Source organism: Bubalus kerabau, chromosome 1 (assembly GCF_029407905.1).
Source record: "Bubalus kerabau isolate K-KA32 ecotype Philippines breed swamp buffalo chromosome 1, PCC_UOA_SB_1v2, whole genome shotgun sequence".
NCBI lineage: Eukaryota > Metazoa > Chordata > Mammalia > Artiodactyla > Bovidae > Bubalus > Bubalus kerabau.
Window position 1 is genome coordinate 226,181,005 of NC_073624.1, and position 27,300 is coordinate 226,208,304.

General features: G+C 35.8%; 2 protein-coding genes across 3 annotated transcripts in view; both read right to left on the bottom strand.

Moving 5' to 3' along the window:
- Positions 1-10,785, bottom strand: part of PLAC8L1 (PLAC8 like 1) — a 31,102-nt gene extending 20,317 nt beyond the window's left edge. The window contains exon 1 of the mRNA XM_055557175.1: positions 523-10,785. Within this exon, the coding sequence (XP_055413150.1) occupies positions 523-647 (125 nt within the window). The 5' untranslated portion in view covers positions 648-10,785. The remainder of the gene's footprint in view (positions 1-522) is intronic.
- Positions 10,786-10,933: 148 nt separating this feature from the next.
- LARS1 (leucyl-tRNA synthetase 1) overlaps positions 10,934-27,300 on the bottom strand; it is a 68,887-nt gene continuing 52,520 nt past the window's right edge. Inside the window, exons 25-32 of one of the 2 annotated variants that reach the window (XM_055557117.1) lie at positions 26,248-26,388; positions 25,095-25,235; positions 24,745-24,855; positions 22,468-22,578; positions 19,578-19,682; positions 17,512-17,607; positions 15,929-16,061; positions 10,934-11,325 (exon numbers count right to left, since the gene is read on the bottom strand). In XM_055557117.1, the coding sequence (XP_055413092.1) occupies positions 11,120-11,325; positions 15,929-16,061; positions 17,512-17,607; positions 19,578-19,682; positions 22,468-22,578; positions 24,745-24,855; positions 25,095-25,235; positions 26,248-26,388 (1,044 nt within the window). In that variant the 3' untranslated portion in view covers positions 10,934-11,119. The remainder of the gene's footprint in view (positions 11,326-15,928; positions 16,062-17,511; positions 17,608-19,577; positions 19,683-22,467; positions 22,579-24,744; positions 24,856-25,094; positions 25,236-26,247; positions 26,389-27,300) is intronic. The other variant, XM_055557125.1, reaches the window with a different exon arrangement.

Here is a 27,300-nt window from a genome sequence, read left to right on the forward strand (position 1 = left end):
CCATTTCACCCTCACTCTAACCTTCACCTCTTCGGGCAGCTAAACACACTCCCCATTGCATGTCCCCACACATCTGATGCTTTGACTGGGGGCGGGGGTGGGTGGTGTTCAAGTCACCATCTGCCTTATTGAGACTTGCAGCACTAAGAATTTATTCTGCCTTCCACTGAGGCCTCCTTGATTATTTCAAACTCTTAACTAAAGTCAAGACTCTTGAGTTTTGATTTCAAAAGGGTGGAGATTACTGGCAGCCACCAGAAATAAAGTTTCACTTGATCAGTGTTCATCATTTTAAGAATAGACGGACACCCTTTCATCCAAGTCAGCTCTTCTCTTTTCACCAGCCAAGCAAGGCCAGGAAGAACTAGTCAGTTGCCCCCGTTTCTAGTACACATGAGAAATGATAGCAGCTACTTTCTTCCTGAGCCCAGTTTTCTTTTTCCTGGCTCCTTATAAGAACAGATTGATTTGATATTCCAACCAAAGAGTGAAAGTTGGGGGTAAAATCACCCTACTTCGTACCTCAGGTTGGAGATAAAATGTTGTTCATCTTCAGATGACACGAGTGAAAGTAACAGAGGTGCATGTGTGTTGAGAAAGGAAACATCCTCAGGAAACTTAGAGAAGCAATTTCCAAACCAATCCATAGTTAACAGGTATTTTCTTGTCACTTGGGATATCCTTTTTTCCTTCAACAATAAGCTGACTGATTCTAAACTTAGGTTCAATCCAAAATGAAACACCTAAAGAATGTTGCCTTGATATTCTGGAACCTGAGGTCATAGCAGTGTAACTGACAGACATCTTATTTCTTTAAAGACAGGTTAGGGTTAGGGTTACACACCTAACTGTGGGCAAGGCCATCTTACTAACATGAAAGGAGATACTGCTGAAGATATAGTGTAAGTTAAATAAAAAGAAAACTTCTCTTCAGTGGAAAAATCCCTTTAAGAGATAATTCTAGCAAACATTTATCTAGCTAAGCATCACTTGACCTTTCCTTAAGGGGACTCAGAGGCTACAGATTTCAGCCATGCCTTGTAGCTGAGAAGTGATAGGGAGGGGTCTCTCATCACCCCCAAGGCTGCTGGTCCAATTCAGCAAGAAGACATGAGTCCCAGAACCTGAGAACAGAGACAGAAGGTATTTAAGCCCAGAGATCATGCTTGAAACCACCTAATAAAAGATGGTTTTCTAAAGTTTAAGCTATGTTAAGTTGTCCCAAGCCTCTAAGGATTTTCACAATTTCTAGAAGTCTCCTACTCTTTGATTACAGGACTTCTTGATTACAGATGGACTTCTTTGATTACAGCAGGAGAATGGTACTGCCTCTTCCCTATGTGGCCAAATGGAATCTAGTGAACAAGGCAGGGCTTGGCTGGTGATTGACTCCCTACTGCTCTGCATCTTCAGGGTCTTAGGAGCCTCTGAAGCACACCTTATAGAGACATGGACACCAGAAACAATAGAAAAATGTTCCTAGAGAAGAAAAATTCAAGAAAATTGCACATTGAAGGGAAAGGTCTGCAATCACAATTCAGTGTTACACTAGAAAGACAACAGCAGCCAACTACACTGTACATTCCTCTCATCAGAACCATAAATAATGACTGTTTAGGGTTCTAAACTTCAAAGCATTTACACGAACATGGTTGTTAGCAAAAGCCTATATAATCCCTCCCAATCAAGATCCTTCAGATATAGCTTCATGACTGCCTTCATTCACTAGGTCCGGGCGGCTCTCATTGTCTTGTTAACTCTAAGGATGAATCCTACATGAAGGACAGCCATGTTGCTCACCACTCTATTTCAAGTGCTTAACACAGTGTCTGAAACAATATTAATAAGCACTCCATAATTTGTTGAATAAATGTGCTATCTATGAAAACTCAAGGTTATAACAGAAATTAAGAAGTGAGTACTAGCATTGCAAAAAGATTTAGAATAAGACTCCTTTGAAGAATGAACAACATAAGCTAATTCCATATTTTAAAATTTAATTTGTCCCAGCTTCTCTCATCAAACATCTATTGTACAGTGCTTTCCTGGTGGCTCAGTTGGTAAAGAATCTGCCTACAGTGTGGAAGATCTGGGTTCGGATCGCTGGGTTGGGAAGATTCTCTGGAGAAGGGCATGGCAACCAACTCCAATATTCTTGCCTGGAGAATCCCCATAGACAGAGGAGCCTGATGGGCTGCAGTTCATGGGGTTGCAAAGAGTTGGACACGACTGAGTGACTGAGCACAGCACAGCATTTGTTGAATAAAGTGACCAATCCACATGCCATACAGCTCTTTCACCTAAAAAATAAATGAAAAAGAGAAAGAAGAAAAAAGAATGTTCTTTATAGAAGAATGACAACTATTTATGGAAAAGAAATGATAGCTGAAACCCAGTCCCCTAAAACAGAGTTCCCTTGCTGAGTTCATGACTTACCACGCTATAAAAAAGCCTTTTTTTTCTTGTTCAGCCCCTCTTCCCCTCAGGATTAAGGAGTATCAAAGAAGGGAGGAACTGAAATTGAGCAGGATATTGCAGGGGCCTCTCAGGTACAGAAATCCCTCCATGTTCCCTGTTTTTTATTTGCAGTAAATGCCTTTAGGCTCCTAGGCCTTCCCACTAAGTAACTAAGGCAATTACTAATTAGGAAGTGAGGGAATGCAAAAACAAAGGAAAAGCAAACAGTTCAGTGAGAAAACAGAGGCCTAGCTCCTCAAAGGATATACCTGACAATCTGATGCATATCTTTGAGTTTTTCTGCAGAAGCCCCCTCCCCCACCAACCTGGTAGAAGATGGTGATTATCTGCTAATCATAAGCATAAAAACCTGAAACTAGCTGGAATGAGAAAGCTGATGAGTAAGATTCCCCAAACATTAGCCTGTTATTTCACCATCAACAATCAGAAGAAAGTGAAGGAGCTACAACCCTCACCCCAAATGTTGTCTTTAAAAACTCTTACTTAAAAGCCATCAGAGTTCCAGTCTTTTGAGCACAAGCTGCCCGTTCATTATCCCTGCTTGTGTGTTAATCACTTGGTCACATCCAACTCTTTGTGACCCCATGGACTGTAGCCCACCAGGCTCCCCTGTCCATGGGATTCTCTAGGCAAGAATACTGGAGTGGGTTGCCACTCCTTTCGCCAGGGGATCTTCCTGACCCAGGGGTCGAACCTGGGTCTCCTGCACTGCAGGCACATTCTTTAGCATCTGAGCCAGCAGGGAAGCCCATTAACCCTGCTTGGCACCCCACAAATAAATGCTGTACTTCCCTTCACCACAACCCAGTGTCAGTAAATTGGCTTTGCTGCACAGCAGATAAGCAAACCCAAGTTTGGTTTGGTAATATTTTGGCATTAGAAAATCACCATTTTTCACAGTCTCCAACGTAATGTATTCAGGAAAGCATTGGGGTAATAAAACCATGAGACAAAAAATTGAGAACAGGATATTCCCAAGATGCCAAATCATCACTCTACAGATTTGCATTTGTAAAAGAAATAACCGATCTTAACTCTGGAGAAATACTCAAAAAAATAAAATAAAATTTAAAAAAATTAAAAAAAAAAATGTGAAAGGAAAACATGATATAATAGAATTCTAAAGCAAACCCTTTTTTGAAGTGAAAAATTATTAAGTAATAGATTTCAAAAATTTAGAAGATTTTTGTCACTGTTTTCTTAGTACCTACTTTTTGATTATGAAATCCATTAAAAGAAGGAAATTTTAATTTTAGATCGTTCATTTGGTAAAGTCATGGCAGGAGAGCAGTTGCTTGCAATGAATCTTATTGTAGAGCACTCTAGTCAAAAATTTTTAAAAAAATGTATCTTTAAAACAAAAATTCTGAAAGTGATTTTAAAAATACATACCTTTATAATGAAAAGTTCTGCAAGTGATCAAAATCAAAATGTATCTTTAAAATGAAGGGTTTAAGAAATTATAAAATTTAGCATCACTAAGAGTGGGACAACAGGAAGTAATGTTTAACCTCAACCTCATTATCTACAGACCATGCTGTCCAATAGAAACAAAATGCAAGTCACATATGCAATTTAAAGTTTCCCAGTAGCCCTTTTTTAAAAAGTAAAACAAAATCAATGACATTAACTTTAATATATTTTATTTAATCCAATTTATTCAAAGTATTACGTCAGCATATAATCAACATAAAAGAAATTATTATTGAGGTATTCTATGTTCTCTTTGTCACACTAAATCTTTGAAATCTGAACTGTATTCTCTGCTTTTACCTCACGGCTCAATTCAGACTACTCACATTTCAAGTCCTCTATAGACACATGATTGGACAGCACAGTTCTAGAAATAACTCCAGTATAAGGAAAACAAGGGATACAACAAACTACCACTTACTTCTCCAAAGTGAAAAGACATTAAGTACTCCTTTGTCACATTCCTCAAGCCCTTACTTAGGAGCAAGGATCATGTCCTATCCTGTTTGTTTTTCAAGTGTGCAAGGTTTTTCCTCCCTACCTTAAAACCAATTAAGTTCTAAGGAGAGCAGTGAGCAATTAGAAAACTTAATTGATGCTACAAATCTTGGGTGGTAACTGAGTACTCTCTAAGACAGACGTGAAGTAATGTCCAAAGAAAGTGAGAGAGAACAGCAGAACAAAGTATCAGCTAACACTGAGAACCAGGCACATAGATAACTAGTAAACAGTCATTAGAACGACTAAGTGAGTGAATTTCTCAAGAGAAAAGCAGACACAACTACCACAAACTGTAAAAGACATGAAGGAACATGTCATCTTATTCCCACCTCAAAGATTTGCAATGATTCTTGAGGTAATTAAATCAACTTCAAATATCTGCCTAGAATCCAAGAATCATTATAAGGCCCAATTTACTGCTAACTTTTCTACTTCCAATTTCTCTCTCATTCTGCCAAGATAAACATTTCATTCCTGGCATCATCTCCCAAACAAGCCATGCATTTGCTTTCACCTCCAAGCAGTCATCCACACATCGTTCTAAAAGCTAGAAACACGGCTCTGCTCTCTCCTAGCTGCTGCTACTGCTGCTGCTGCTAAGTCAATTCAGTCGTGTCCGACTGTGTGACCCCATAGACGGCAGCCCACCAGGCTCCCCCGTCCCTGGGATTTTCCAGGCAAGAACACTGGAGTGGGTTGCCAGTTCCTTCTCCAATGCATGAAAGTGAAAAGTGAAAGTGAAGTCGCTTAGTCATGTCCGACTCTTCACCACCCCATGGACTGCAGCCTACCAGGCTCTTCCGCCCATGGGGTTTTCCAGGCAAGAGTACTGGAGTGGGGTGCCATTGCCTTCTTCCTCCTAGCTGCTACTCCAATCCTAATCACCCTTCATGTCCCACCTCATCTGTGAAGTCTTATCTGACTCGAATCCAACAAACTTTTCCCTCTTCTGACCTAACAGCCCTGACATCGCTGGCCTTGGTCAAATGCATTCTTGTCTCTCATGCCTGCATTCCTTGTCTAATACGTGTGCTGCAACGGACTGGAGACATGGAGGCCAGGACTCTAACTCAGCTCTGCCACTGGTGTATGGGATATGGACAGGTCACTTGTTCTCCTGAGGCCTGTTCTTCATGCGGCCTCTTTTCTATTCCCTAGAACACACTGCATGCCCCTGCCTCAGAGCTTTCACACCTGCTGTACCCTCTGCCTAATATGTTTTGCCCAGATTATCTGCTAACAAAACTATATACACATTTACTCTTGAATGTACAAGCTCACTTCTATAAATTTATTAAGATACACTTCCACAAATACAAAACTACATATCCACAAAGTTTGCCACTATATAGTTCTATACAGATTCTATAAAACATCAGAAATTTATAAACAACCTAAATGCCCATCCATAAGAGACTAGTTGAATGAATTATGGTACACCTTTACAATACTACAACACAGAGGAAACAGAAGGAGGGACAGAAGGGGACAAAGGAAGAAAAGGAGGAGGACAAAGAAGGAAAGAGATCTCCATGAACTAAAATAGAAAGATATTTACATATATATTAATCAAAAAATAAAGTTGTTAAAAAAGCAAGGTATAAAACAATATCGACTTTTTGATGATAAAAGAGTAAGTAAAGTACATAAAAATAAACATTTGCTTGCTTTTGGATAAAGAAACACAGGAAAGATAATCTAGAAACTAATGAAATGGTTAGCTACAGAATATGGGAAGGTTGTGCAAAAAAGTAAAAATTCTCTGAATGGATGTAATTTTGACTTCTGAACAGTGTTAAGTATTTTAATTACTCAAAAAATAAATAGAAAGGGAAAAAACAAAGCATAAAATTGAATGAAAAGAGAAACAAATGACTGTATTAAAACCACAAATGAAAAGGAATTCATTCAGGTAACATTTGAACTTTGTCTATATGCTTTGTCTATATGTTATAGTGTGAAACATTTTAAGGACATAAAGAACTGCAAAATTTTTCAAAAAAAATCTATATTGAACTCTACTTAGTAAACTTGTTGTTCATAGTAGCCCTGGATTGGTAATTTCAAAATTATTAACAGACCAAATGAGTAAATATACTGAGGTTCTTGGGAACCAGAGTTCTCACTCTGTAAGAAGAAAGATACAAATATTTTCAGGAAGAAGGCAAGGAAGAATTGTGGCATTAGATAAAATTATGATTTTAAAAATATGTATACATATATTTCTTAGCTCTGTCCACTGGAAAGGCCTAAAAAAAAAAAAAAAGAAACTTAGGAGCAATGAGCACACAAAACACCCAGATCTTGATTTCTTAATACCATTCTCCATTAAAATAAAGCAGGGCTCCCAGGAGAAAAAAACTGATTCTTGCTATGGGACAGGACAATACAAGGTGAGCTGGAAACTTCTTGCACCAGTAAGCAAAGAAATGTTCCAAGACTGATGAGCAGACAGCAAAAGGACACAGGAACCAGCTTGAAGGGGCTCCCATTGGGTAATAACTCAGCAAAATTTGGGCAGAAAAAGCGTAACGATAGTAATAGGTTATGGCATATATGAAAAAAAAATCCATCAGTCCATAGTGGTTTGTAAAGAATGAAGAAAGACAAAAATTGGAAACAAAGGGGAAATCTCTTCTTTACAGAAGAACGATACCTAATAAATGGAGGAAAAAAATCGTAAAATTAAGAACTCTCATACCAGTGTAGTTACTGGCAGAAAAATGATCCATGAGTGCTACCATTTCCTGAAAGTTTGCCAGCAAACAGGATATTCACATAAGTTTTAAAATATCACCTTATAGGCTATTTATTAATTATAAACGGGAAAGATCACTTTTTCAGTTGAGAAATCTAAAGATGCTACTTTAATCAATGATCAAACTTAGCATCATCAGTAATAGGAATATGCCAACAATATATGAATCCAGCAATCATGAATACATTATGCAATGGGAAATATCACTCATGTAGTACTCTTGCCAAGACTTAAATCTGAATTCAACCAGGAGAAAACAGACAAATCTAGATTGTGAGGCAAACTTAATAACAACTGGCATAGAGTCCCATCAAAAATTTTACTGTGAGGAAAGACTAAAAAAGAAAAGCTGAGAAACTGCTGTAGTGTGCAGGAGACCAAGAGACATGAACACAAAATGTAATGCTTAATCTCTGAATAGATTCTGAAAAAAATTTATTGATGAGATATTTTGGAAATTTTATTACTTCATGTATTAGGAATGCTTATTACCTAATATTGCTAAATTATACTGTGCATATAAAATACATGTCCAATGTTACATTTCTTGGGCAAGATATGTGTATATTGTGTTTTATACAGGAGAATGTCCTAGTTCTTAGGGGTTCCATGCTAAAGTATTGAAAAATGAATTGTCATGGTTTCTGCAACTTACTGTCAAATGGCTCAAAATTTTTAAAAAGTATATTCTAAGTGCAAGGTGGTATCATGGATAGGATCCTATATTAGCAAAAAGACATTAGTGGAAAAACTGGTAAAGTCCTAATGAAGCCTTTAGTTAATAGCGGCGTACCGATATTACTTACTTTCGACACCTGAATCAAGGTTACATAAAATGTTAACATTAGGGGAAACTAATAAAGGGTGTACTAGAACTTTCCATACATTGCTGCGGCTGCTGCTGCTAAGTCGTTTCAGTCGTGTCCGACTCTGCGCAACCACAGATGGCAGCCCACTAGGCTCCTGTGTCCCTGGGATTCTCCAGGCAAGAATAGTGGAGTGGGTTGCCATTTCCTTCTCCAATGCATGAAAATGAAAAGTGAAAGTCAAGTTGCTCAGTTGTGCCTGACTCTTAGCGACCCCATGGACTGCAGCCTACCAGTCTCCTCCGTCCATGGGATTTTCCAGGCAAGAATAATGGAGTGGGGTGCCATCGCCTTCTCCATTCCATACATTAGATGCAACTTTTCTATAAAGCTAAAACTATTCCAAAATAAAATTTTTAAAATGCATGTTTAAAGAGAGAGCACAAATGAAACAAAATGTTAATAACTGATAAATCTCAGTGATGGGTATGTGGGTGTTTACTGGCTGAAGTACTTAAACTTTTAGATAGGTTTAAAATTTGGCAAAATAAAATGTAAAAAGAAAATAAAGCTATGGAAGGTTAAAAGTAAATGGATAGAAAAAGATATTCTATATGAACACTAACCAAAAGAAGACTGATGTTATTCAGTCTTCTGAATAACATCAGAAGCATCATAATATATATAAAACAAAAACTGTTTTATATAGATCAAAATATTATATATAGCATCAAACACAGCATAAAATATTATATATAAAACAAAAGTTGTCTGAACTAGAAGAGAAATGTATTAATCCAGGGTCATGAGATTTAGTACGTCTCCAAAATGGAGAGTACACTAAGAAAACAGAAGAGTAGGATACAGATTTGGACAATTCAATCTGCATCTATGACCTAATGCACGTATGTAGAACTCCACAACTGCAGAATGAACATTCTTTAAAATCTCACATGTAACATGTATAAAGACTGTTCACACACTGGGCCATAAGTTTGTCTTTATGGGTGGAGGCTTCTGAGGTGCTGACATTGTGCTATTCCTTGATTGTGAGGTGATTACATAGGTTTTTCCTTTGTTGATGAATTGTTTCATTGTTCATTTAGGAAGGTAACTACCTCCTATGATATTAATACAATAAGCCCAAAGCAACTTGTTTTTCCCTCAGTATTTCAATTAATTGCTGTTTTCAGTTGCACATCAAATAAAATAATAGGCTTACATTTAGAGGCTTCCTTATACAAAACTTACATATCTTTAAACACAAAAAACATATTCAGTCTAGCAAGACATCTATTCTAAGAGAGAGATATTAGAATTGAGACTGAGGGAACAGAGAATCCATGAATCCCAACTCACCTGTAATCCAAGGAAGTACAGGTTCATAGGCTCATTTATTAAAACAGGCACAATCACTCACAATACTAAAATTATTTTCCTTTCTTTTTCTTTTTTTGACCAAGCACATTTCATTTAATTTGCCAAGTTACACCTAAGTAGCCTTTGTTTAGGCCTTAGGAAGGATAACTTACTTTGATTTAGGGAGTAACTACAGCTATGCAGATTGAGGGAGCAACAAAAGAATCTAATGGAAGGCAAACGAATTAGTTGCCCCAAAAGAACCAAACAAATATGACATGATTATCAGCCATAGTAATCCTATTAGTCCTAAGTCGATTATTACTACTACTACTATACCCTGATATAGTAGTATAGTAGTATTCAGTACCAATCATTGAAGGTCAGCAGCAGCAGCAGCATTTCAGGAGGTTTACCACTTGCCAGGCACTATGCTATTAATATATATGTAAGATTTTCCTAGATTGTTTCCTCTGAGTATCTCACAATAAGCCTACAAAGTAGGTACATTATTAGTTTCATTTTATAAATGAAGAAATGGGTTGAGTAACTGGCCAAAAGCACACAAGTAGCAAGTGGAAGAAATGGAAATCTAACTTAGCTAGTCTGACCTCAGAGCATGTAATCTTATCTACTCTGCTATGCTGCCTGCTCCTAGCAGATAAACAATGATATGTACTTGATGATCTCTAAAGGATCATTCAGTTCTAACATTCTATGATTTGTCTTAATGAATCTGTAATACAGCATTCAACTAGGCCCTGTAATCTCAAATTGTATGAAGCAAACTAAGGAAGCGCAATAAAATCTCTTCATATGATCTGAAAGTTAGAATTCAGGTTTCCAAGGATTATCAGAATTGGTCCTTCTCCACATGAAATCCTTCAAGAAATGCAATTGTTTTCTTGCTATCAGTCAATATCTAATATTTTTTCCTCATATGAAAAGAGATGACACAGACAATATCTAAAGACATTCCAGAAAGAATAAAAAAAATAAATATGCGATACTGTTGGCTTGATCTTTAAACACAACTGGACTAAAGGCAAATCTGATAAATGCAGATTTCTGAGGGCGGAAAAAATTCTCTTCTTTAAAACACCTAAATTTAGTATAATCAAATAACTATTTATAAATTATCAATACTAGCCTTGAAAAAATATTATTGGTGGCTAACTGAATATATCAAAGCTAAAAGAAATTATTTTAAGACCTATTTGTTCTTTATACAAAATACTGATCACAATCAAATCAAAATATTCTCATTTGTTCTTTTAAAATCATCATGAGAGTTCTTTTTAAAAAGCAAAACTGATTATCTAATTACTCTTCTTTTTAAAAAAGAGAAACAGCTAACTCCATAATGGATGTAATAAAAAAGTTGCTAGCTACTCCTTACCCCTCATAAATAACATGAAGTACACCTCATACAAGAAGCATACTGACACTTTTGCATTAACCTGAAGTACTCACAGCTTCTGGGAAACAGCAAACATCTGTTAAAAAACAAAAACAAAAAACAAAGTATGGTACAAACTATTTCTATTTGAGGCCTCAATAAGGAAAAAAAATTTATTAGGTCCAGGAATTGAAGAAAACTTGGTATAGTTACGAGTACATGCAGAATTTGATGGTCAGAAATTAAATCTATTTAGGTCCAGCCTAAGGTTCTCAGAGCCTACCTATAGGCACAATCATAGCAGTAATATCCTCAAAAACCAGGATAAATCTCCTGTGCCTTTGTTTAATGAACTAAATAGATCATTGTATCACCAATATCTGCCCGTAGCCCATTTTCAGTAAGATGAATTTTCTTGTTCATGAGATCCACGTGGAAAACAGCATGCTCAGAAATGGGGGTCTTTTCAGCGTGCTCTTTTCCCAGGACAGGAACTCGCCGAGGCCCCAACACTGGATCGTCAAATCTCATCAGTTTCACTTTGGAAAGGTCTACAGCAAAATAAAGTAGCAATATGAACATTTAATTACAGTCACTGGCTCAAACCCATGCCTGACTCTCATAATTCATGTTTTAAACACACTCATTACATCTTAAAAAATATTTTCATCAGGTTATTAAACAGGACCCAAACTCAGAAAGCAAAGATAATCTAATAAATCTTCATCCTCTGTTGGCTTTTACCCAGATCAAAAACTGGCAGAACTTCTGTATAACACATCTTCTGGAATTATAAACCAAGGGGAAGGATTGAGTATATTTTTTAGCATTATCCTACATGCTCTCTCAAATCACTTTTAATACACTTCAATTAACCATTTTTCAGAACATTAAAAAACCTAAAAGTTTTTTTTTTTCTTTTCTTATCTTGCTTCTTAGAATATTTAAAAGGGCAAGAATTGTAGCTTTATTTTGGAAGATAATTTTGGAAAAAGAATTACTACTCTAAGAAACAGCATTACCAGATTCTTGTTTTGCTTAAATGATGAAAAGTGTATTAACAAGCTGATGAGAGACAACGAAAGGAGAAGAACAGGGGGAAAGGGCACAGACTTTAGCATTTTGAGCTTCTGGATGAGCTCCAACCCTCCCCTGCTTGAGATTTTCCTGATCTGCTCTTGTGCAAGCTGATAAGACGGCTCCTGGCAAAGAAAGCACTTGTCCCTTGAACAAATTTATGATGCAACAATCCTGCCAACAACTGAGCCCAAAAGAAATGTATTTATTTCAGCAATTCTGAGACTTTTCAACATCAAATGGCTTTATTTTACAAGGTGGAAAAATACCATAAATGACTACAAATGCTGATTCTGGGCTTATTGCTCATTCTAAGCGTAGCATGGCTAGTTTATGCTTAACTTGATCTACAGAAACTGAAGATACCTTCTGACTTATCTCCCACCCTTTTCTAGAGTAGATTGCTGGGTGGTCCGTGAGCTACACTCCCTCATGCTGCCTTGAGACTATGACTCTTCGCATGAGAGGGATAAGATTTTAAAAAAAGATAAAAGGAGACATTAATGCAGCTGGCAGCTATTTGAGGAGTACAAGTTATCCAGGCATTCTATTATCCTTGGGAAACAAAGACTAAAGGATGACAAGCTTAGAGTAGGGATCTGAGGGTTTACAGAGCAATTACCTGCAACTACCATGAAGGCAATCCTGCCTAAGAGTCTTTACAGAGGTTCTGCAGAGGCCATATAATCTATTCCTAGATACAGCACAAGCCCTGAAAATTAAAATGAGAAAGGAGCAGGCCCAATCTTCATGACAGCCATGGTCTTATTTGAGCGGAAGAATACAATTCACTTTAATAGCTGTTGTAATTCAACATGCACATCAGTGGTATCAAATTATTTTCTTACAGAAGCAATGACAAGTCCTGCCAGCAGATTTTATGCACAAGGCCTTTTACTGCAGATATGCCTCTGTCCCTCTGTCTCAATCTCTCTGAAACAGACCTCCCTCATCATTCCAAGCAATTCTGAATCAAACTATTTCAAAGAAGCCTTAATACCCAATCAGGCTCCTAAGTGACAAAACACATCTGCTTTGATGTTTCCCCATGTACTTCATTACTACAAATAAAATTCTTGGGGCTTTCTTAGTGGCTTTACTATCTTTTCTTATCCCAGACCTGTCTTATCATCGAAAATGTTGAAATTTAAATCTGCAACTACACAAGATTTAAGGCACTTAGAGAAAAGATGAGAATGATTCAAAGTCCTTAGGGATTGATAATGCAAAATGGAGCTTTTCACCTCCAAATTATTAGTTCATATGTGGCATGGGTTTTGAGTGATTTAAAGTCATTATCATCAAATAGTTACTCCACAGCCTTTGTGGAGAGAAATGATAATTTTAGCTCCTAGTTCCTCCTGGGCCTAGATCATAATCACCCTCAATACAATTGGCACTAATTGGACAACTTGCTGGCTATCATAGCAGACAGAGAAGTATGTTATTGAATTTCACTCCTTTCTCATTTCACATACTCAGTTCTCTTAGATATCAAAGTATCCTGAGGGCTTTTGGAAAAGTCTTAAGTTTAGAGCTCTTCTGTAGATACTTGGAGGAATATCAATTGCAAACTCCCCCTAATGTTTCTCTATTTTCCAAAATTCACAGCAGCTAGTAATATCAAACTTAAAGCACTTTATGATAACATTATTCACAGCTAGAATAACAAAGGAAGTAAGAATTATGCCAGAAGCTCAGTGAGAAAAGACAAGCTGAAGAAAACATACCAGTACAGTTCCAAAGAACCTAATCAGTGCTGTATCTGAGAGTATTTAAAGGGAAATCAGATTTAACATTATATTATATAATCCAATTTCCAACACACGAATAAAGCCTCTTATGCACTACAACCTCATAATTATCCTATCCAGTGGGTGCACACAAATACCTATTTTCTTTAGAACCTATTTTATTGTTCTTCAGAGTTAAGAGTTCTTCCCGTTACAAAATTTTCTCATGACTAATATATGCAATATAAAACAGCAAAAAGGAAGGCCACAAAATGGCTTCCTGTATGTTCACACTTCAAAATTTTCAAGTTCTGCTTTTTGTGGCCTATAAGTTGCAAGGATGGCACTACCATTCTACAGTACCTGGTTTATTGAGGGAACATGCTAAATGGCTACATAGATAAACCTTGAAAACATTTTGCTAAGTGAAATCAGACAGACACGAAAGGACAACATTGCATGATTCCACTTATACAGGTACCTAGGAGAATCAAATACACAGAATAAAAGAGCTCTTGCTAGAAGGGGACTAGGAGGAGGAAGAATGGGAAGTTATTGTTTAATGGATAGAGTTTCAGTTTGGGATGATGAAAAAGTTCTAGAAAAGGATAGTGTGATTGATTCACATCAATGTATAGTGTGATTCACATCAATATGAATGTTTAATGCTAACGAACTACACACTTAAAAAAATGATTAACGTGGTCAATTTTATGGTCTGTATATTTTAACACAATTTTTTTAAATGTCTACAAAAAACAAAAAATCCCCAGTCCTAACATATTGCTGGTGCACAGTGAAACATGTTATCAGTGTTTCCCTCGTGCAAGTACACACATTCCCTTCACCCTCACAGGGCCCATCCAAACGATGCTTTCTCCATAAAATCACGCCTGATCACCAGAGTTGGAAATAAATAAGCTCACCTTTCTCTCTGCTATAAATGGTATTTGTACCTCTCTTACTGTACTCAGCAGTTTCTCCTTAGAGATTATGGACTTCAATAGTTAAGTCCCCTACTCCTTCAGGAAATGCAGTCTCCTAGTGAACAGTACTTTGTGGACTCCCCAAAACCCTTAGTACTACACAGGAGTTTTTACATACACACTTATCTCTACACACACACCAAACACAATAGTCTCTCAAAAATTTCGAGAGAACAAAAAATGCATGGCAGAATGAATTCCACAGGGCTATTTTAAGTCTTCTATGTAAACGGAATATTGTTATCCTGAATACAAGGTCAAAAATTAGGTCACTGTATGGGATCTGTAAATCTTTTCAGGAAATTTTTACACTGATGGTATGTGGCCCCAATCAACTCTTGATTGCCATCAAGAAGAGAAGGGAGGGATCATGCAAAACAGGGAATCTCAACATTAATTTGTCTTCATAATTTGGAAGAAAAATAATTTAGAAACACACTAACTCCCTTCACACTCTTCTCAGTATAAGATCAGCTGAGTGATTTAAAAAAGGAACTACAAATTATTATATCAAATCTAATCATAAAAGATATAGACTTAATCTTGCTAATAAATTAAGATTATTTACATATTTTACTCAGAGGCATATTGTCTAAAAGAAAGAATATGAGCTTTGCAGACAAAGAGACCTGTGTTTGAACTGTTCGAATTCCAGCTCCAAGATTTACTAGCTGTATGAACTTTGTAAATTATTTAGCCATTCAAACCTCTATTTCATCATCTGCAAAAGGGGAATAATACCCTCAATGTTAGAGAGTTGTAAAAGGATTAAATGACTAACACATGGCAGACACACACAAAATTTTATTTTCTTCTCTTCCTTCCCCAGGAACAGATTCAGTTAAGCAGGTTAATTTGGAATATTAAGGGAATATGTTGCTTAATTTTGAATATCTCTGAGAGATGGAAATTGCTTGTTACAATTTTAAAGCTACGTGGAATCCTGGTACTTCCCTGCTGGTCCAGTGGCTAAGACTATGCTCCCAATGCAGGGGGCCCAGGTCCAATCCCTGGTCAGGGAATTAAGATCCCACATGGTATAACTAAGACCTGGAGCAGCCAAATCAATCAATCAATATTTTTCAAAATAAAGCTAGATGGAATCCTGGAAAAACACGTAATCCAGTGCTCTCATTTTATGAAAAGAGAAATCAATTTAGAGCTTAAGTAACATGGCCACGTCACCAAGCTACCTAGTCACAAGGTCGCAAAAGAGAAGATAGGTGTCCTGATTCTGTGTCCAATATTCTTTCCACATTACATGACTGTCCCTAAGCAAGCCAGTTACTCTTCTTTCTTCCCACTGCTCACAAATCCATGAGCTAGTGCCAAACATGCACTTCAGGAAAGCCATTTACCTTTGATTCCTCGGTCCATTTTCATTAAACGCCTGAGTATAGAATCACGGTTATCTCCTTGCCTGATTTCAATTTTGGTTGAGAAGTGGCCACTGAATGGTTGAGGATTTAGAAGGGAAACTAATACACCAGGCTAAGAAAATAAAGAGAAAATGACTATTATTAGAAGTCAAATCTGAATACTGCTGAGAGAGGAGTGTGTCTGCTAGACTTTTAATGTCCAAGGAAATACAGACTTAATTCTGATATTTTAAAATCAAGATCAATGGATACTCAAGTATGAAAGAAAAGATGTACAAAAGCTCATGCTTATAACCAAATGCCTACATAAGAGTGACTATGAGTACACATATCTATACTGATGATGGATAGTAACAACGATTCTATCTTCTCTTCCACAACTACCACTGTTTACTGAATTCCTACTGGGTACCAGATGATGGTACTTTATAGACATCATTCCTATATCCTGAAAAACAGTTCCTTAAGACCTCTTTTCACAGATGAAAAGCTGAAAACCAGGAAGATTAATAAAGCAGCCCAAGGTCACATAGCTAGAAAGAGACAGAGCCTAACATTTACTGAGCATAAACTCAGTTCTATACCATATGCTTTCCACATTGTATAAGCTATATAGTTAAAGACAATGCTCATTATTTTAAGTGAAAGAAGTTAACTGAGAGTTATGAAACGTAAATACATTGTAGCTTAAGGGAATGCTTGAAAGTAGCTTGAAATAAACACATTTGTATAGGGAACACTATTTCATGTACCTATCTCCATGGCTCAAATGACTGTACTTTTAAAGCCACCATATCTTAATGTAATGAGACTATTTATAATCTGATGATAAACTCAAGAGGTCTGCATGATCATCATTGCCTCATTCTTTCAAAAGAGACCTTTTCTGTTTGCTGGGTTTTTGATGAAATGTGGTAAGAGTAGCAGGATCTATGTAAGTCTTCTGCTTATTAAGAAAAGTAGGGCATTTCATGGACTCTCACAAAGGCACTCCACCAGACTTTACCAAATGCTGCCATTCTGAATGGACTCTTTAAGAGTTAATAAATACAATCTCCTCAAACCCCAAAACCTATTTATCTTCACCAATAATGGCCCCCAAATAAGAAATTTAAAAAGCATTACGAGCAAAATATGAAATGATTCATCAATCTGGTTTATGCCAGAAGCCAAAAGTCTTAAATAACATTATCAAACCAAAACTTATCCAAAATATGAAAGCTCCCTCTCTCTGTTTAAAAGTCTCACATTTCAATGTCCACTATCTTTTTTAAGTCACGTTTTGAAAATCATATTCTTGATTTTAAAATCACAAGCAACATCTGATGCTAACTGTTAACAGTAGAGTAAAGAAAAGTGAGGACTGGACTAACTAGGGAATTAGAGGACCTGAAATCCAGTCCCACTACTGACCAACTATGTGGCCTAAGTCAAACTAATCATTTAACTTCTCTGGACCTCACTTTGCTTCCATCTTCAAAATGATGGGTTTAGATGTAAAGCTCTCTAAGGTCTCTTCCAGCCTTAAAATGCAATGATTCAGTGAGATTCTTTCAACTTACTTCTGTTCTAAAAACATTAAGTGGTTTCCCAGGACAGCAATCTTCCCTGACTTTATCTTCTGCTTCAGAGGCAAATTTGACTTCTATATGTTCTAGCTAAATAGAGAGGGAAAAAATGCAAGTCATTAGTATCACTTAATATGATTGAAATTAATCATCACCTCATTTCACCAAATAGCAAAACTAGATTCTCCACTTGACATGAAATGATCTGTGCCATTTTATTATTTTCCATATAAAGATTAAATGAAATCTATAATCAATTATTTAACACTCATCTTGGATGTCTCATAGTATGTTATTTATATAATCATGTTTACCATCTTCTATATGGAAATCTGACATTTACCTGCTGCCTACAAGAAAACAATAAAGAGGATAAAAAGCTTTCACTCAAATAAATGGAAAAGCTCAAAGTGAAAGTAGCTCAGTTGTGTCTGACTCTTTGCGACCCCATGGACTATAGAGCCCATGGAATTCTCCAGGCCAGAATACTGGAGTGGGTAGCCGTTCCCTTCTCCAGGGGATCTTCCCAACCTAGGGATCGAACCCAGGTCTCCCGCATTGCAGGCACATTCTTTACCAGCTGAGCCAACAGGGAAGCCCAAGAATATGAGAGTGAGTGGCCGATCCCTTCTCCACCGGATCTTCCCAACCCAGGAATCAAACTGGGGTCTCCCGCATTGCAGGCAGATTCTTTACCAGCTGAGCTACCAGGGATGCCTGGAAAAGCTCAAGATATGTAGCAAATTGCATATATATGAATATAAGATAACCCTAAATAAAAATTGTTCCCACTGTCCCAATGAAAATATCCAAGCAGTGTTTTGACTTCCATGAATACATATGAACATTTAGAAATACATAAAATAGATGTCTACTAATAATTATGCATTTATAATTATTGTTCCTGTTGTTTAGTGATTAAATCATGTCTGACTCTTTGCAACTTCATGGACTGTAGCCTGCCAGGCTCCTATGTCCATGGGATTTCTCAGGCAAGAATACTGGAGTAGGTTGCCATTTCCTTTTCCAGGGGATCTTCCTGACCCAGGGATCGAAATTGTGACTCCTGTTTAGCAGACAGATTCTTTGGGAAACCCACATACTTATAATTACATGACATAAAATATTTACTTAGAAATGATTGTTTCTTTCATTCCCATATTTCATAAAACAATTTTATTAAAATCCAAACCTGTTCTGTTTTCGTGCTTAGTTGCTCAGTTGTGTCGGACTCTTTTGAGACCCCATGGACTTAGCCTGCCAGGCTCCTTTGTTCATGGGGATTCTCTAGGCAAGGATACTGGAGTAGGTTGCCATGCCCTCCTCCAGGGGATCTTCCCAACCCAGAGAACGAACCCAGGTCTCCCGCATTGCAGGTGGATTCTTTATCATCTGAGCCACCAGGTTTTCATTATTATTAGAACCACTTTTTGAGTCCTCTAATACAATTTTCTATAGAAAATTATCTTTCCTTCTTCCTAAGTTGAATGAGAGACAGCATTTTTAGAATCTATATATTAAACTGTCACTGGTGCAGGAAGATGGGATGGGGAGAAACTCAAATATGTGAAAGCTACTGGTAATGTTCTGTTTCCTGAGTTGGGCAGTAGATTCATGGATGTTCATGTATTACTAACTAGGAAAAAAAAGGGCCAAACATGGACCACTGACAGTATATCATGAATCAAGGATTTTAATTAATCCAAATCTGTCAATCTGAGGTCTTAAAGGGAAGTGGGAAAAAGAAGCAATTCAGAGCATCCCATAATATAAGAGATTTTGAAAGTATATGACTATAAGGTCTCTTCCTCATTTTGAAGAGAAAACTTGGGCATATACAGTTAGTATTTTAGATACAGAGTAACTGATAAGTGAAATAAGGTAACAGATGATTTCTTCTTCCCGTAACTTCTGTACTACCCATTCTCTTTCCCCCTCCAGTATATTTGGCAAGGGTACTAAACACAGAAGATGAAGTTTTTAAAAAGGCTTATTATAAAACAAAAGAACTGGATTGTTTACTATAGTCTGTTAGTTATTATAACCCCGGCCCCTCTTACCTCAAGAGAGTTGGTCAGGTAGACTATGTTCTCCATGAGCACTGCCTGTTCATCAAATTCTAATTGCAAATCCAGAACATGAGGTCCCATCTTCTCCAGATTTTCCTAACAGCCAAAATGGTTTTGAAAAACAAAATCACATTAAGAATATGTTGAAAAGAACATATTTCCGCCAAAGCAATCAGTCTCTCAAGTGATAAAATCTTCAAATTTGAACAGTTAAAGGAAAGGCCTTGGACTCATGGTTTCCCTTATCTATGTTTGCTCGCTAATGAAATTAACTAGCTGAGAGTAATTATCATTTAAAGTATGATAAGATTAAGACAGCACGGAAAAGACTAGAGGACAGGTTTTCAGATTTATAAAAGAAATATGATTTCATCATTGTTTATTTAGCCTGACTTAACGAGCAGATCCAAAGAACTTGCTTTGACAAGGAATCAAACAAGTGTGTTAAAATATTCCTTAGTTAACTAAAAAAAAAAAAATTAATTAAATTTAAAGTTTCTAAGGTACATTAATAAGACTATTTCAAGAAATAGTAAATTAATAATAACCAGACACAGAGTAGCATGGATGCATATACAAACATATGTAAATAGAAAGCCAATGGGAATTTGCTTTATGACTCAGGAAACTCAAACTGGGGCTCTGTGATAACCTAGAGGGGTGGGAATGGGTGGGAGGCGGGAGAGAGACTTAAGAGGGAGGTATATATGTGCACCTATGGTTGATTCATGTTGATATATGACAGAAATCAAACCAATATTATAAACCAATCATTGATCAATTAAAAATAAATATTAAAAAAAAATTAGAGCACCAAAATGAAATAAATAAATAAATAACCAAGCAAAAAACCCTATAAATTTTAAAATATCTTAAAAACTTGATTTAAATGGGTACTCAGATAATCCTAAAACATAAAAAACCATTTCTTTAAAAAAAAAAATTCCTTATTCTTAATTTTCTTTAACATTAAATAAAATATTTGCTGCTCAAGATGAAACCTTCAAGACCTAAGCTCAAATGCACAAATATAGCTAACCTGCCTAGAACATGTTTCATTTATTTATATGAAAGTGACCTGACATGATTCTTGACGCTCACTACCTTCATTTATCATCCAAGTTGTTTCTTTTCCCATAAAGTACTAGAAAACCATTCTTATTCCCAGATTTATTAAATACTTTTCAAAGTTACAAACCACTAATTTGCCTGGCAAATCACCAATATCACTGAAAAAATATTTTACTACTTGAAAATTCTAACACTGGTTTTTTCAAAAAGCCAACCCTTGAATCTATTATTTAAAATCGGTTTTACTGGATTCTGTAAAGCATGTCACCAAAATTTATTGCCTGTGCAATGAACAATGGGATATTTTGTTGATTCCCATATTGACAATGGATCTGACATTGGACCAATGCCACTAGTTGAGAACTAATGAATTATGAGTATACCCACAAACATAACTTGATTAGTATAGGTCAAGCCAAGATTCTCAATTATTTCTGAAACTTCAAATACCATAAGGCTCAGACAGTTGACTATGTGTCCTTAGGAAAGCCTTTTAATTCTCCTAGAAGCAATTTACTCTAATACAGGACAAGCTATGAGTTTTGCTTTCTTATCAGGAAGGCATCTATAGCCTCCAAGATTCAAGAATTAATCTAAAGTATAATAATCATTACATGCTTAATAGGGCAGATGACCACTGATTAACTTTTTTTTTTTAATTTACTGAGCTTACTTTTTGACAGGTAGTATTAAAATGTGTTATATGTATTAACTCATTTACTCCTCACAGCACTCCTAAAAGGTAGATTCTATTAATTTCCTATTTTATAGATGAAAAACCTTGTGGCCCAGAGAATTCAAGTGATTTATCTAAGGCCTCCAAACTAAGAAGTAACAGAAAACAGGATTGGGGCCAAGATCTGTCTGCCCCCAGAGTCTGGGATCTTAAGCAACATTCAGTTTTGTTTCAGTTTCTCTGTCAAGAAATCTAACAGATCAGCTATATGAAGAAAACTAAGAGTTTAACCCAAAGGTTCTCAATGTGTGTGTGCTTAGTCGCTCAGTCGTGTCCGACTCTTGCAATCTCATATTATAGCCTGCCAAGTTCCTGTCTATGGGATTCTTTAGGCAAGAATACTGGAGTGGGTTGCCATTTCCTTCTCCAGGGAATCTTCCTGACCCAGGAACCAAACCCAGGTCTCTTGCACGGCAGGCAGATTCTTTACCAAATGAGCTACAAGGGAAGCCCTCAATGGGGAAGCTGGAATTAGGGAGCGGACAACCAGGAGATAAATGTCTCCAATGTCTGGAAACATTTAAGTGTCATAACTTGAGTTGGGGGGGAGAAATTCTACTGGCATCCAGTGGGTAGAAGTCAAGACACTGTTAAATATCCTACAGTGCACAGGAGAACAGCCTTCCAAGAACTATCCAACCTAAAATACAAATAGAGCCATTACTGAGAAACCCCGGTCTAACCGCTATAAACAACATTTATCCTGTTAATAAGTTAAACCTATACAAATGTAGAATCCTGTTTCCAGTAATAGGATCTAGTAAAAAGACCCTAATGGAAGCCAAAGAATATGCTTCCTCCTCAAACTGAAAAGAAGGGCAGGTAGAACATGAAGAGAATCCTTTAGTGCAGTAATTCTAAACCAATTTTTCTTCCACAATACATATTTTAACACACTCAGCAATTTCACAGGTAAAACCCAAATATGATCATTCATTTCTACAACCACTGCTTGAAAAGTGTTATTTTAGCAGATTTCCTAAGAGAGATCTTGCCCAAAGTTTTCCTCTTCCTTCTACTATCCTAGCTAACCAGTACCCATGTGATCACAGCTGCACAAGATCCACAGCTTACCTTAATCATGGCGACAAATGGCATCACTTTCTTCATATATTTCTTCAATTCTGGCAAACTGCCTAGTTCACCAGCAATGACTTTGTTATCAGGCAACTTTCCACCGTTGCTCTAAAAAAAAGAGTGGGAGAGGAATATGAGGAAAAATATTTTTAAAATAATGTAAGATAGTAGATATGCCTATAAGAAACTGGCCAGAAATGAAACAGTGGCCACCAGCCTGATAGAGAAGAACAGAAGAGGGGGCACACTCCAGCATCATGGGGAAGTGAAAGGTAAATGGAGTCTCCTGTTTCCTCTAAATTCAAAGGACACATGTGTTTTAGGACAGAGGAGAAAAGCAAGTGCATCATGCAGAGTACTTAATTTTTCCTTATGTTAATGACACTTTTAGGATCATATCATTAGTCTTACCTGGTGATAAAATGGTCTATAAAGATCTCATTTGTCTTTAAACTTCTAAAAGCAATTCATTAGTCCGAGCAAAATGAATATTATACAACTATCATACAAGATGTATATAATTTCTGTTTTTGAGCACTCTTTCTTATAAACTGTTACCACAAATGTGAAAAAAGAATATAATTTATTTAAAATAATAAAAATAATAATATAATTAAAATAATAATAATTTCTACCTAAAAGTATTATAAGCACTAATATGCACACAGTCCCAAATGTGCTGCCTAAATTTAAATTCACTCCTACAAACATCAACAGAGGAGTAATAAAGCAAGTGGCCTTTTCAGAGTTTTGGATGACCTATTTTCTCCTTATTATAAAAGCATTGCACTGAAGCCAAGGGTTGGGAATAAATCTAAAAGAAAAGTAACATATAGTAAGATTTCCAATAATCTATTGACATTCAATTCTAACCTTTACTAAAGTACACAGGAAAAAATATTTTCTCCACTGGCAAAAATGTTGCTTTGAAATACATAAGGAAGAGAAAAGGAGAGGGTGAGATACATTCCTTTTCTCTATGTCACTGAAAAAGTGTCAAACTAAACATAAGAACATTCTTCTGGATTATAAACTGACATTCTTTTAGTTCTTTAGGATAAAAACAAATGATAATTTTAAAGGAAGCTGGTCATTCCAAATAATGTCAAAAGATGATGTTGATTTCAAAGTATATAATTTAGTCAATGAATATAAGTAAAAGTATAACTTCTAAAAGAACAGTGGTGATGGGTCTTTTTTAATACCTGGGATATTCCATACCATATTGAATTCTGCTGCTTCCTTGAAAATGCTGATAACGAACATATAAACCACTGAGGCACAATTTCATTTTTCTGACTACCAAAGTAGCTTTTACTCTTTTATTTACCATAAGTCAAAAATCTATAAGCAGACTCTAAAAGCTACTTTCTCTGTCTATTACACACAAAGGAAGAAATACTTCCCCATAAAATCAGGTTCACACAGATTATGAAAACACTTGGCTCTTCTCTTTCCACCAAGTCTTACAAATCTAAAAATTCTCGTAAGTATTTCTTGAGTAACTATGAAAAGTAGTGAGACAAAATTGCAATAAAGGTCTAGAAAAATTAAAGCTATGGACTTCTCCTTTATATTATCACTTTATGCTTTGGCCATAATCCCTATTTTGTCTCTTTCTCAAGTGCACCTTAATGGCTTCTGTCCACCAATAACTATTCTTTATAACCTAGGCAAAAATTCCACAACATATACTTTGTTTCCATATTTTGAACATGAAAGGAAAAAGGTAGGTAAATCTTTTTTTCAGGAAAACCTAGAATTAAGTTTAAATATTAAGTTTCCTTCAAATATAACTATCATATTTAATAGCGATTTATCTGACAGTCGAAAAAAAGAAAAAGAAACACCAAACTCTCCATTTCTACTGGTAGTTATCAAACTGGACACTTTCTTTTAAATTACTCAAGCATCAAGCTTCAAATTTTTCAAACATCATAATGTTAAGATTTCATGAATCCCAGTGTTCAAGGCACAATGAAACCAAAAGGCAAACTTAGTTCTTTTGTTTCATAATTTTAACCAACATATGAAAAAGTTCCATATCTCTTAATACATACTACTAGATCCAGTATTTTTGTATGAAAGTTTCAGAAATGAAACAGCTTTTCGCTCAGCATCCATTTAAGAGCCACAAAGGACACTCCACATCTAAAAGTAATTAAACGAAGATGCCGTTCTTCCTTCCCCAGACATTGCCAACATCCTAAAAACAAAAACAGCATAAGCAGTACACAACACTGCTCGGAGGGGAATGTCTACTGAGAGAATTACCTCAAAGTGATTACGTAGAACTGACAGGGTGATGTGTTGCCAAGACGGATAGTTCTTTGCCACATAGATGGTGCAATGTGAAGGCTTCTCAGGGGGCTGCTTGTCAGTCTTCTACAGGGCAGAAGAAAGGAAAAAAACAACTACTTATTTTTATATACACCAAAAATGAAATAAACTTCTAGTGTATACTACTACTCCCTTTAACATAAAAAAAATCATATTATAGAGCTGCATTTATAATGAAAATAGCCCTATACATTTTAATTAAAGTTATCTTTATCTTCATTACTATTAGATGTTATTTGACCAATAACTTTTAAGTAATGACTCTTTAAAAAAAATGACTTCACCTTCCCTTTAGCAGGCATCATATAGTTCTTGAGTCGCAATCTAAGGTCATGTGCTACTTCCATGAGGTACTGTGAGGAACGTATCAAGCTTTCATCCACAGGACCTGCCAGAGGCCATGAAGCAGTCATAATTGAGTCGGGCTTGAAAAAAAAAAAAAAAAGGTTCACTGAGATTAGACAACACAACTATTTTATGATTCTTGGTTACAGTTTCATACCAAGGCTACCATCTGTAAATGTGTGCTCAAAGTTCAAACCTGACTACACAGAACACACTTTCAGCCCCTGATCTAATGTTCCCTAGAATTCAAGCTGTGAAGTCTGACTCTACATTCTTAATTAGCATCCATTTGTACAAGCATATTAATACCCACACACATATGCTCACTTTCAAAGAAAATTATGTAATGCTAATTTGCCTAAATTTAATCATTATTATATAAATTACACACACTCTCAGTTTTTACCCTATTAATACATCTAGTACTGAAAGTATGGCTATTTGGAATATATTTCATGAACACATTTTTGCATTGTTCACACACTGAAAAATACAAAACAGCTTGGCTAATAAGGCTGGAAAGGAGTTATTAAACCAACCAATCTGTTTATCTGCAAGCCTGGGAGAAATAATTAAATTTACCTTCACAGTAAGAATGCTAATATAATATCCCTGAATATGCGGCCCTATATATGCCAGAAATTTTATATAAAACAAGAATATTTATGCAAATATACACTTCTACCTATGTTTATAAGCAGTTCATAACAGTTATATATATCTTTCAATATTTTCACCTTTTAAAACAAACAGCTAGAAAAACAATATTAGTTATACATATACTAAAATATATATTTGAATGTATTCAAATGTATTGTAACATTTCCTAATAGGAAGGTGATAAACAACACACACAAAGTCACGTTTTTAAAATATACGTAGTGTGTATATAAAGACTCATACATGATGTTTCTATCTAAAAAGGAGACAGCTTCAATTTAAGCTGCTGTAACAATTATGAGATGATGAACCCAACACTATATTTAACAGTATTCATTTTCAGTCTTTTTCTTGTAAGTAACATTATTACCACATTTATTTAATGAGACCAAAATCAAAACCACACAGAACGTCTTAAATGCATAATGCTACCTTTCCCAGGAGTGTCCAGATGTGCTCACACAAATGTGGACAGAATGGAGCCAAGAGAAGTGTCTGAACTTCAATAAACCGGAACACGAGGTCTCGGTGCATCCCTTCTATGGCCAGTTCACGGTACTTATCTTTCGCGGCCTACAAAATTCGGAATTATTTATCATTTCTCTCCCCCTACTTCTTTGAAATAAAATTAGAGGAAAAAAATTCAGTATCTCTATTTTAATGCATTTTTAAGTACTTAGTCTTTAAAAATTTCATAATTTCTGAAAAGGTTTTGCTTTATTTTTAAGATTCTGAAAATAAATGTGTATCAATCCTTAGGTCTGTAACAATAAATTGTTTAAATTTGTACAACTTTGATGACCTTTGCTATTAACCATTTCTTTTTAAGCACTTCTTAGCTATTTAGGATTCTTTAGGGGGATTGTTCGTTCACATCCTTTGGTTATTTTTCTTTGGATATCTGTATTTTTTTTTTTTTTTTTGATGTGTCAAAAATCCTAAAATACAGACTGTAAATAATTTTCCAAATGACTGTATTTTTAAGATGATTTCAGTTGTGATTTTCTTATCTGTGTTGCCAAATTCATCAGTCTTTTTTTGATTGTTCTTCTGTTTTTATGATTAGGAAATCTCTTAATTACAAGATCAAATAAATGTTTGATTAACCCTGTTTTTCAGTAAAAAAAAAAAAAAAAAAAATTATCAATCCTAACAAAAGAATACTGCACTTTTATATTACTAATTCTCAAAAAAAAAAAAAAAACCCAAAAAAGACATTTTGTAATGGACATAAAAATTGAACAATTTAAACTGGGTACTAAAGGTGAATGCTCTAAGTAACATATATTAAGTACTAAAAAGCCTGTAAATATGATACAGTGATATGCTCAGCACTTATCCTTATTTATCCACATTTCTGAAAACCAAATTACATAAATCCCAATGTGATATTCTACAAAACTGAGAAAAGCTACGTTTTTACTTTAAGTACTTGGACTGTCAAACTTGAAGATATACTGACACCTTGTGGAAAAATCTCAGAAA